This window comes from Microcaecilia unicolor, chromosome 1 (assembly GCF_901765095.1).
Source record: "Microcaecilia unicolor chromosome 1, aMicUni1.1, whole genome shotgun sequence".
NCBI classification, from domain to species: Eukaryota; Metazoa; Chordata; class Amphibia; order Gymnophiona; family Siphonopidae; genus Microcaecilia; species Microcaecilia unicolor.
Window position 1 is genome coordinate 689127093 of NC_044031.1, and position 13141 is coordinate 689140233.

The 13141-nt window shown below is 35.8% G+C and overlaps 1 protein-coding gene across 1 annotated transcript in view; it reads right to left on the reverse strand.

Annotated features, from left to right (window-relative positions):
• The window catches only part of TLN2 (talin 2), a 523010-nt gene that overhangs the window by 317944 nt on the left and 191925 nt on the right, over positions 1-13141 (reverse strand). The window contains 1 exon segment of the mRNA XM_030188409.1: positions 7171-7275. Within this exon segment, the coding sequence (XP_030044269.1) occupies positions 7171-7275 (105 nt within the window).

The window sequence follows — 13141 nt, forward strand, 5'->3', positions numbered from 1 at the left end:
CATCTTAAAACATAACCCCTTCTATAACTATATAAAATATCTATAAATCATTCTTACTGTGTTCTGCAAAAATCATTATTAAATGCCTCTCTCATAGACAAAAGCTTGAAACAAGAAGGGATAGCAGAAGCAGTAAAGTCGAGCAGCTGGACTTTTTTTTTTTACAGAACGCCGAAACAAGAAGAGTGATCATATAGAATATCACATCACAACACTTCTCTTGGATGCATCTCCCAGCTGGATTTTTCTACAGAGAGCTGTTATTTCTGTGGCTGTACTTAAATCGATGATACATCCAACTGGAATGTTACAGATTTAATTTCTGTTGTAACCTTTTCTTTCCAATCTATACTGAAGCCCTAATTTGTTGGACAGAGAAAGCAGGCAGAGAGGGGAAATGACTAGACTTGACTGGTATGTGTTTCAGCAACATAATAGGCTATAAAAGAATCAACCTGTGAAACTAAGGAAAAAAAATCCATACCCACAAAGGAGAAAATGTTTGTTATTCCCTTCACCAAAAACCAAGAAGTTAACTCAACATTCCCTGCTGCACAGCTCTGGACAGTAGAAGGAACGATCATAGGGATGGGCTTTGAGTGGTTATGTCACACAGTGGGACACAAACCCAACTGATCCGTTGTCTGTTCACTACCAAGGAGATGCACAGAGACACTTTTGTTTTTTAGTTGTTATTCTTTCCAACTCAACAGAAGTTGGAAAGAATTATACAAAAGGAGCCAAGAATGTCCATTTGGGGACAAAATATGGGGTACAGGGGCATGTCTACTAAACTCTGTTAGTAAATGGGCAGAGTGTGTGCTAATAAGGGACATTCCTGCATGCTAAGCCCATTTCCAGTGCACACAGGAAATAAGGCAATTTCCAGTATTTCTTTTTCAGGTTGTGCGCTAATGTAACCTGAAAACAAATTGATATCGGAGCATTTACTGCCTCCTATTTTGGACATTATGGATGCACTAACCAGAGCACACTGTCTGGATAGCACGTTCATGCCCATTCTCCACCCCTGACGCATCCTCTCCAGAAAATAAGTTACTTACTACAAAATGCTTTAATGAACTTTGTAGTAAGTTCCTGAAGAGTCTCTCATGAGGGACATTATCATTACTATGAAGGACTATATGAAATTTTGGAAACAGTTAAAGGCTCTTATTTCAAGATGCCTTTAAACAGTCCGAGGCAGAACTGATTTAACTATGAAGTTGGCATTTAATGTGATTATACATCTGATTATAGTTATATTTTTTAGTTTTATTATTTGTATCTGCGCCATGTTATTATGAATGTTGAATTGTAAAATGTATGTACATGGAATAGCATAGTCTAGAAATTGTGGAAATAAATAAAATACTTTTGGAAAATCCAAATATACTATATCAACCATTTTATCTTTATCCTTCTTTGCTTTAGTTTAAAAAAAATAACTTAAATTTTTGAAGCAATCTAATAAATTGGTATTATTAGATATCATATAAACATGGAAAAATATGTTTATGTATGCAGAACATGATTTGTACACTAAATAGAATATCTGTATATAAGTATTTAAAAAGGTACATTTTAGTTCTACCCCACTGAACTAAAACTATTCGGCTTCCTTTTTTTTTCTCCAGATCACCATTAGTTTCTGCTTTACAAAGGTGAATCTTTCATCACGCAAATGACTGATTTTCATTTTTTTAAGATTAAAGACACATTAGTCTTTTTACCTTTGATGGTCATACTGTATTCAGGAAAACAAATCATACACAAAGAAAATAATGAACTACAGCAGTGACCGGTCAGTCATGTCACCATGACATAGACTGAACAAATCTGATTTAAAGCAAAGAGAAAACAAAGTACTCTAGCTTTTATATACCCAAGCGAGTTTTCAGAGGAGGAAATATTTTCCTAAAATGTTTACTCCAATTCCATTCAAAGACAGGTACCATGGAGCTCAAACAACTCAAAACTTGGGCCATATACTAGTAGAAGAGTTTGAGATGATCAAGAAAAGTAATAGTTAAAAACTCCTAGCTTCATAGAAGTTTGAGATACCCCAGTGTTTACTTTGAAAGCCTTTAATATTTAACAGTTTGGGTACAGCTAATTTATTTTATAGTAAACATCAGGATGATTCAAATGACTACAGCATGAGAGCCAAAATACTCTACACACAGAGAGGCCTCTTTGGTGTGAAAAGCGGACACAAATCATGAATTTCAAGCAACTGATATGAGGTTTAACAGCTTTACCCAGAGAGAATAATTCATGTACTAGATAACAGGACAAACCAGCTCAACTGAAAGGGACAATATAATTACATGTAACACATAAAACTGGAGTATTACCATAATAGTCATTACTAAGATGGTGAAATGTAACCAACAAATGTAAGGCCCTGTATACTAAGCTAGCGCGCCTTAGTAAACAAGGTCCTTAACTGTTTCACTGCTCATGTTAGGCTTTTCTCTAACTTTTCAAACCACATTAATATTCTAGTCATATTTATCTAGGAAAATCAGACTTTTTGAACCAAAATCCTTTTCAAAGCTCTCTTTGCTCTCTCCCTTTCCTGCAACTTCATTCCACTGTTCTGTATAGTTATCTTAAACATCCCCCATACTCCTGTCTCTTTACGCATAATCCTTCCTGTCTTTCTCCACAATCCTCACCTGCTATGTCCCATTTCTGCCACATCAATATTTTCATGTAAATTTCTTCCGGTTTTCTTGCCATTCACGAACTGCCTCCTTCACCCCCACTAAGCGCTGACCAGCTAGTGATATGACTCTCTAAATGCCACTGGTTCCTGTCACCTCCTGCTCCATCTTACAGGAGTACCAGCTTGCTATTTTAGCCATTGATAAGTGATGACAGCAAAAGCTGAGGTAGTGACAAGCAGAGAGCCTGATCTGTTAAGGCATACACCATGGGGGTAATTTTATTAAAAAGGTGCCAACATTTACGTGTAAATGTTTAGAATACTAAGATATATGAGCATATGTGTGCACATAGTTTAAGTTTATCTAGTTTATTTAAGTTTTATATATTTATTTATTATCTCATTTGTACCCCACAGTTTCCCAACAGTGTCAGGCTCAATGTGGCTTACAACGCACCACAGAGGCAGACGCCAATGCAGTAAAATGAAGCTAATACAGCAGAAAACCTACAAGAGATACTGGAGAAGAGTAGGAATGGACGGAAGGAGTAGGAAAACTTTGAGGGAAGAGGGAAGGGGGATGTGTCCAAATGTCTCTAGATCGATGCGCTTCCAGCAGTGGAGACACATGAAGAGGCCGTGGAATAAGCACTTCCAAATAACAAGGTCTTCAGAGAGTTCCTGAAAGTTAGATGATCAGGGATGGTTTTTAAGGTCTTCGGCAAAGAATTTCAAAGCTGAGTGCTAATGAAAGAGAAGGAGGTAGCCAGGGCTTTTTTGAGGGGGTACTGAGTACTGGCACCGTTTCCAGTGTCTTCTAAAATTGACCCATGGACCACAGTTTTAATGAAAGAGCTCAGGCTCAAGACACCAATTCTGCCTTGTCATAGATTCTGTGACTGGTTGCAGGGGGCCTGGCTATTGTGGGGTGGGTTCCTCAGTGATCACCCCACCCCTGAAGGGTGGCCTGGCATTTGAGTACCGGCACCTTTTTTACTTGAAAAATTGCACTGGAGGTAGCATACATGGACATGTACTTAAGCCATTGCATTTTGGATAATGAAGGTTAAGATATGAATGGGAGAGTCTGAATGTATTCCGGATGTGGTAGGATGATGAGATCTATCATATAGCCAGGTACTTCACCATATAGGATTTTGTGAACTAGAGAGCAGAGTTTAAAGGTGATACGATCTTTGACAGGAAGCCAATGTAGTTTCTCGGAGAGAGAAGAGCGAGAAAAAAAAAACAAAGATAGAAAAGGAGAAATAGATTTGTACAATAATTATAGGATAGTTTGGAGAAAGATAAGAGATAGCGTGATTCATACATACCATATTCCTGCCTAAGCACTAGGTTGTAAATATGCATGTATGTTGTACAGCGCACATTTATTTATTGTTGTCATCCTAAAATTCAGTTTACCATCACCTCTTCAGAAAAGACCATTCATTTTTTAGATGTTGAAGTGACAAAAGAAATGAGCGGTTTCTTGACTAAAGTATATTCCAAACCTACCGACAAGAATACTATTTTAGAATATGGGAGTTGTCATCCTAGACATCTAAGAGATAATTTGCCGTCTTCCCAGTTCCTTCGTTTCAGGAGAATTTGTACTTCTGACACAGATTTTGTTACTCAAGCAATCAAGTTTTCCAACAAACTTCTATCAAGGGGTTACCCTAAACCGGTTTTGAAACGAGCTTTTCGTCGAGCGAGATATAATAATAGAAGTTCATTACTGCAGAGCAGAGAACGTGACAAAATTGATGAACAAACCATGACATGTGTGATGCGTTTTGCCCCCAGAGGTGAAAGGGTGGCAAAGATCATCAAACAACATTGGGACATCATGCGCACACATCCTTTATTTAAAGAGTTGGGAGTTAGAACAGCTTTTTCACGGGCTAAGAATTTAAAAGAGATCTTGAGTCCCGCAATGTTACCGTTGGTGAATGAAGGCGGGCAATCTGAGAAACACGGACATTTCAAATGCAACAAAAAGAGCTGCAAAACATGTGAGCTAACTATTGAATCAGACGTGTTTTGTCACAAGAATCACACACACAAGTTACGCAGCTACACCACCTGTCAGACGACACATATCGTGTATTGCATTAGGGGCCCTTGCGATAAAATCTATATAGGTAAATCTAGCAGGTCACTCAATGCACGCATGATTGAACACAGATCAAGAATTATGGCACGAAATTTAGGTGCCCCGTTGGTGCAACATTGTATTAACAAAGGTCATACAGTTGAAATGCTTAAATGTCAAGTTATTGAGCACGTTACCTTACATCCGAGGGGAGGCAATCGTAATAGAAAATTGTCACAGCGTGAATCCTATTGGATCTTTAATTTGGGGACAATTGAATCAGGGGGTTGGAATACATACATGCATTGGGGGTGTTTTCTGTAAGGTTTCAGCTGAGAGCTTATAGTCAATCTACTATTTATGCTCACGTCATCAGCTACGTACAGGAAATACATAGCAGTTCCGGTGTAGGCTTTAAAAAACGTCGCCGCCATTTCCCTGTTTACGCAGCGAGAGCATAAGGCGTACCAGGAAGTTGAAACCGTAAGTCTCGAGCTAAATCTTTCAGGAAGAAGGTATTCAGAGAGTATATATTAATCAATGTTTTATTATGTATTGATGGTCTTGCAGGATTATCCCTTGACAAAGCAATCCAGCGAAACAGGTCCTGTCGGGACAACAAACGTTCCTGGATGATCCTCAATACATACACAAGATACACAAGATAAGTGATTGTGATTGTTAAACAGTGGTGGTTTAAATTGATGCCTTCCTACTGTTTTTTAAGTGTGTGCTTTAAGTATTCTTCACATTAACATATATATTTTTGCACATAAAATACTTATAAAATTTGGATGGAGGGGGTCATCAATGATTAAAGACTGCCATGGCTGGTAGACAAGAGCATTTTGTCGCACATACAGCCAAATGAAATTATATGAGACGTCCCTGAGATTCAATTAGAATAGTACTTGGTGGTACTCACTTTTCTACTTTCTATTTTTGTACATGTTTGCTGTGTTCTTTTGAACATAATAAGTAGAACCCCTTAACATTTTGACAGTATCCTAGAAGTAAGCAGTAATTTTTCCAAGTCCATCTTAATAATGGCTTATGGACTTTTCTTTTTGGAAATCATCCAAACCTTTTTAAACCGCTGCTAATCTAACTGCTTTTACCACATTCTCAGGCAACGAATTCCAGAATTTTATTACATGTTGGGTGAAGAAATATTTTCTCTAGTTTTAAATTTAGTACTTAGTAGCTCATTGTGTGCCCCCTTGTCCCAGTGTTTTTGGAAAGAGTAAACAAGCGATTCATATCTGCCCATTCCACTCCACTCAGTATTTATAGACCTCTATCATATCTCCCTTCAGCTGTCTGTTCTCCATGCTGAAGCCCTAAGTCATCCCCCTTCTGCTATCATTTTCGTTGCCCTTCTCTGTACCTTTTCTAACTTAGCATGCATCATCCTAGTGCATAACTTTGAGAATTACCCCCTTTCCACAGATTCCAGATAGTGCACCTAGAGATCTGCGCCAAAATCCAAGCATATTCTATAACAATGCACATAAGTTAATTGTCTTAACAAGCTAATCAGCGTTGATAATAGCTCTTAACAAGCAATAATGAGCACTAATTAGCAATAATTACAATTTACGCACATAATTCGCTAGGCATATTATGTAATACTGTGCACCTAATTTCTATCATGCACAGATTAAAAGGCGCGTAGTTATGGGCATTTTGTGGGTGTTCTGAAATTTACATGTGTAGTTGAAGAATATGATCAATTGCGCCTAATTCTATGCGCCAGGATTTATTCCATGTCTTTGCTGGCATAAATGGATGCTCGTAGTTTTAGGCACTGGGATATCAACTAAGCATATTCTATATAATCGCCTAAATCTAGGCGCTGCGTATAGAATACGTTTAGATAGAAATGTTTTCCATACGGATTTTTTGGGCACCATATATAGAATCCTCCTCTTTATGTACAGGGAATAAGAACGAGGACTGGATTGTTTATCTGAAGGGCATAACATCAAAAGCAGGCATAATGTGCAACAAAAGAAAGAACAGAATATTACATCGTATTATAGGGCAGAAAAGGGGCATAATCATGAATAAACAGAACTGGAAGCTTTATCAAAGGCCAATCTTCCGTACAAAGTTCTACAAAAAGACCTAATAGAACTGATGAGCTGTAATTATCTTAAACAATTTGTGGTTATCCTGCAAATGCCAAGACCTGATTGATCTTTTCTTTTTTTTAAACAAAGAGACTCTTGTCTGAAAAGCTGATGGCAGGTATATTAAATTTATTTAATAAGCAGGTTTATTAAGTAATTTAACTCAGATGAAAGCTCAATCGTATGCTATTCTAAACAATTTGTACACTAACACTACTACAGTATAAGTGATGAGACATACAGAAAAATATGGTTAATATAAGACTTACTTTAACAAGGAAAAAGGACACGCCGTAAGTCCTGAGAGAGCGGGCTAGCTTCACATATTTGACCTTGGCTTCAATTTCAGTCATTTCGCCACAGTTTTTGTGTTCCTATAAAAGCAATCCGATTTATTAAAATCCACTGTATTGATCATACTCTCATACACTTACATTATCTACTACAACTAATAGACTTTTCTTTATTTTGTACTAGACACAAACATGCTTACTTAAAAATAGGGATCCTCAAACTGCAACCCACAGCTCATTCTTGTTGTCCACCATACTTTTCTTGTCTATGAATGAAACTGTACATTTTTTTAGGGGCAGCAGCTGCAAAGGTATCAAGGCTGTGAGGGATCCCAGGCTCCATCAGCCAAAGATGATGATGGCAGTACAGCTGAGTAACAAAAAGAAAAAAGCAACACTGGGCCTTCAAGATTGGGACAACAGGAGTACTTTATTTAACCAAAAACCCGACACGGGCCGTGTTTCGGCGCCAAAAAGGCGCCTGCCTCAGGGGTCTATCAATAAAAACATATAAATACATCAATAAAAAGTATGTAGATACATCAATAAAAATCATCAATAAAAAGAAGAATTTAGAAAAATGGATAATGACAGCATCGTATTCACTTCGAACAGAAAAATATAAAAATATAATAATATATACATAAATAATACAACATAGATATTACATAAAATTATATTGATTTAGGAGTTTAAAAACTTTTAGCAACCATATGATAATCATAGAGATAAATTCAATAAATTATGTTTTGAAATATAAGCTGGCATGATGTCAACCAATTTTAAGATATGGGCAGACATGTAGTAATATTTTAAAAATATTTTAAAAAAGGAGGAGTTGTATTTTTTTAAAAAAAATTTTGTGTGATGGTGATGAACATATATAATCATGTATGTACACATATATAGATACATAGATATATATACACAAATGTACTTCCAAAACTATAAAAATTGATAATGTTTTTTGTTAAAAACGTGTATCATATAGTGGTTCTATTGGATAAGATGATGTGGATTGTCCGATCTTATTATGTGCAATGGCTGCAACGTCATCAGTATGGTTAACAATATATATGTGTAAAGAAAATCTCTCTTACCAAATTTGTAAATATAGCAATTGTTCGGAATTGAGGTTGTCAGTGCCTACAAAATGAATAAACAGGAGTTGAGGGATTATATATATGTTTAAAGGGGAAATGGCAAGTGCTTATAGTCCCCTCAAGAAAAGGTGTCTAATATATAACATGCAGAGGTAACAGTGCCTTTCCTAATGATTAATGGGGCGCTCCTTAGTATTTAAAGGGGAGTTCCGATATTTGGTTAACTTATTACAGATACTATGCTGTAGACATATATAAGAAATGAGAGAGAGAAAAAAAGAAAAAAGAAACGCCAAAGATGAAAAAACCGCCGATTGGGCTAATTAATAAAATCTTCTTACCTTTAAAAAAAAGCCTGAGTAACTTGCATTGATTTCGCTATAGCGCGAAGAAAGTGGGCTCCAACGAGGGAACCTTCTCCTGCTTAGTCCAAAGAGATAAATGGGTATTTGGTGTCTGGTCCTTTCTATATAAACTGGCGAAAAAGGCGGCAAAAAGAAAACGCCAAGGAAAAGACGTTTGTGAAGAGTTGCGTGAGCGTCATAAAGACGTTAACGTGATGACGTCATATTTTCTAATACGGAAGTGAATTGTAAAAGAGACAGAGCACCATTTGTGGAGCTGTCAAGCATGGCGTTTGCAAATGTAATGATTATCAGTACAGCATATGGTTATGTTTTAACATGAACAGCTATAGTGCAATTGTGAAACAGTTGTAACCATAAACATAGTTTTCTATTGATTTAGGTTGCTGAACATCAATGAAAATAAAGTCAATTAGATAATATAGCATGAATAGATGTAATGAAACATATCATAATGAATATAAATAATGGGAAAGATTTTTGGTTTAGTAAAGATCAAAGTATTGATCAAACGTATTATATGAAGAATGAGTTATAGAGAAGATTTCAGTCATGATATATATAGAACAATAATCAAAAGTCATATATTAATACATAAGTGATTGCATACGATGCTTCATGGAATGATGATGAAATAAGGGATAAGTGGTATTTTTGTAAAGTAATTATAGATGAGTCTATTAATCTGATATTCCTCATTGAAACAAGGGGGAAGAAAGGATGCGGAAAAAAAGGATAATAGTTATGGAAAAATGATAATAAGTAAAAAATATATATATATAAATAAATTTTATCAAGAGAAAACTGTTAGATCCTGTCATATATACCTTACCTAAGATTCACAAGTCTCTTATCGATCCCCCAGGAAGACCGATAGTATCAGGTATAGGCTCAGTTTTGGAGCCCCTATCTATTTTCGTGGATACCTTTCTAAGACCCTTTATCCCGCAAGTAAAATCATATATTAGAGACTCTTCCCACGTGATCAATCTCTTAAAAGAATATGATGATGACCTTTCAGAACTAACCATGGTCACCCTGGACTTGGAATCACTTTACACCAATATCCCACACCAACCGGTTTTAGACATTATCACTGATGTACTAAATGATAGAGAAAACAATCTTAGAGTACCTACGACTTTCATCATTCAGCTGGCATCTATAGCATTGCAAGAGAATTTTTTCAGTTTCCAGAATTCTTTTTACAAACAGATAAAAGGCACAGCGATGGGAGCGAGCATGGCTCCCGATTTGGCAATACTCTACGTAGCTTTTTTTGAGCATCAATACCTGGAAGATCACCCCTTTAAGGAGGAACTCAAGCTATGGAAACGCTATATAGACGATATTCTCATCCTCTGGAAAGGAAACACCGCTAGACTTGAAGAATTCCATGGATGGTTAAATAACCTCAATCCACACTTACACTTCTCTATGAAATATGATAAAAAAGAAATACCATTTCTAGACATCCTCATTAAAAAAGATACACATCACTTCGTAACAACGATATATAGAAAACCGACTGACAAGAATCATTTTTTGCATTTTCAGAGCTTTCATAACAGAAGCCTGAAAAAGAATTTACCATATTCACAATTCCTCCGATTAAGAAAACTTTGCAGTAATTACAATGACTTTGAAAATCAAGCAATACCTATGATGGAGAGGTTTCTTTCAAGAGGCTACCCTGAGGCACATGTTAACAAAGGACTCAACATGGCAAGAATGTCAAATAGAAATACATTGCTACAAGGTCGAACACAAAGAAAAAATCCTGATATAGTATGCAGCCTTAGATTTTCAAACCTGTCATCCGATATACAAAGAATTTTGAGAAGACATTGGCACATCCTAGAGAACCTAGACTGCTTCAAGAACAAACATCTAACTGTAGCACACACGAGAAACAGAAACATCAAAGAAATTGTAGCTCCCTCTGCCTTGCCCATCACAAGATCAATAACTAATCCCCCAACTGGACACAAATCATGTGGATCATGTTCGGTATGTGCATCCTCTATGAACATTAGTACTTTTATACACCCTGTCACAATGAAGCATTATCCATTGAATCACTCATCAGATTGTAATACAGAGGGTGTAATCTACTTAATCTTATGTCCTTGCAACCTGATCTATATAGGGAAAACAATTCGAAAAGTGAAAACCAGAATGATAGAACATAGAAGTAACATCAGGCGTATGGACACCTCTGCACCATTGGTAAACCACTGTCTGGAACAATCCCACAGCTTCGCTGATCTCCGTTTTTGTGTCTTTAAAGTCATATCAAAACCATGGAGAGGTGGAAACTTAGACTCAATGCTACTAAAACAAGAGCAAAAAACCATTTTCCAGCTAAATACATTATATCCAGTAGGACTCAATGCAGAATTGGATCTAACAGTTTTCTCTTGATAAAATTTATTTATATATATATATTTTTTACTTATTATCATTTTTCCATAACTATTATCCTTTTTTTCCGCATCCTTTCTTCCCCCTTGTTTCAATGAGGAATATCAGATTAATAGACTCATCTATAATTACTTTACAAAAATACCACTTATCCCTTATTTCATCATCATTCCATGAAGCATCGTATGCAATCACTTATGTATTAATATATGACTTTTGATTATTGTTCTATATATATCATGACTGAAATCTTCTCTATAACTCATTCTTCATATAATACGTTTGATCAATACTTTGATCTTTACTAAACCAAAAATCTTTCCCATTATTTATATTCATTATGATATGTTTCATTACATCTATTCATGCTATATTATCTAATTGACTTTATTTTCATTGATGTTCAGCAACCTAAATCAATAGAAAACTATGTTTATGGTTACAACTGTTTCACAATTGCACTATAGCTGTTCATGTTAAAACATAACCATATGCTGTACTGATAATCATTACATTTGCAAACGCCATGCTTGACAGCTCCACAAATGGTGCTCTGTCTCTTTTACAATTCACTTCCGTATTAGAAAATATGACGTCATCACGTTAACGTCTTTATGACGCTCACGCAACTCTTCACAAACGTCTTTTCCTTGGCGTTTTCTTTTTGCCGCCTTTTTCGCCAGTTTATATAGAAAGGACCAGACACCAAATACCCATTTATCTCTTTGGACTAAGCAGGAGAAGGTTCCCTCGTTGGAGCCCACTTTCTTCGCGCTATAGCGAAATCAATGCAAGTTACTCAGGCTTTTTTTTAAAGGTAAGAAGATTTTATTAATTAGCCCAATCGGCGGTTTTTTTCATCTTTGGCGTTTCTTTTTTCTTTTTTTCTCTCTCTCATTTCTTATATATGTCTACAGCATAGTATCTGTAATAAGTTAACCAAATATCGGAACTCCCCTTTAAATACTAAGGAGCGCCCCATTAATCATTAGGAAAGGCACTGTTACCTCTGCATGTTATATATTAGACACCTTTTCTTGAGGGGACTATAAGCACTTGCCATTTCCCCTTTAAACATATATATAATCCCTCAACTCCTGTTTATTCATTTTGTAGGCACTGACAACCTCAATTCCGAACAATTGCTATATTTACAAATTTGGTAAGAGAGATTTTCTTTACACATATATATTGTTAACCATACTGATGACGTTGCAGCCATTGCACATAATAAGATCGGACAATCCACATCATCTTATCCAATAGAACCACTATATGATACACGTTTTTAACAAAAAACATTATCAATTTTTATAGTTTTGGAAGTACATTTGTGTATATATATCTATGTATCTATATATGTGTACATACATGATTATATATGTTCATCACCATCACACAAAAATTTTTTTAAAAAAATACAACTCCTCCTTTTTTAAAATATTTTTAAAATATTACTACATGTCTGCCCATATCTTAAAATTGGTTGACATCATGCCAGCTTATATTTCAAAACATAATTTATTGAATTTATCTCTATGATTATCATATGGTTGCTAAAAGTTTTTAAACTCCTAAATCAATATAATTTTATGTAATATCTATGTTGTATTATTTATGTATATATTATTATATTTTTATATTTTTCTGTTCGAAGTGAATACGATGCTGTCATTATCCATTTTTCTAAATTCTTCTTTTTATTGATGATTTTTATTGATGTATCTACATACTTTTTATTGATGTATTTATATGTTTTTATTGATAGACCCCTGAGGCAGGCGCCTTTTTGGCGCCGAAACACGGCCCGTGTCGGGTTTTTGGTTAAATAAAGTACTCCTGTTGTCCCAATCTTGAAGGCCCAGTGTTGCTTTTTTCTTTTTGTTTCTCCGATTGTATACTGTATTACCCTCTCTGTCTGTACTAGTACAGCTGAGTAACAAACTCGGGAAACTTTACAGCAGACACTGTTACACACACAATTTTGCTCAGCTAACTTTGATGGAGACTCCCATACTGGCCCTTTTGGTGATTTGATTGTCCTATGTGACCCTT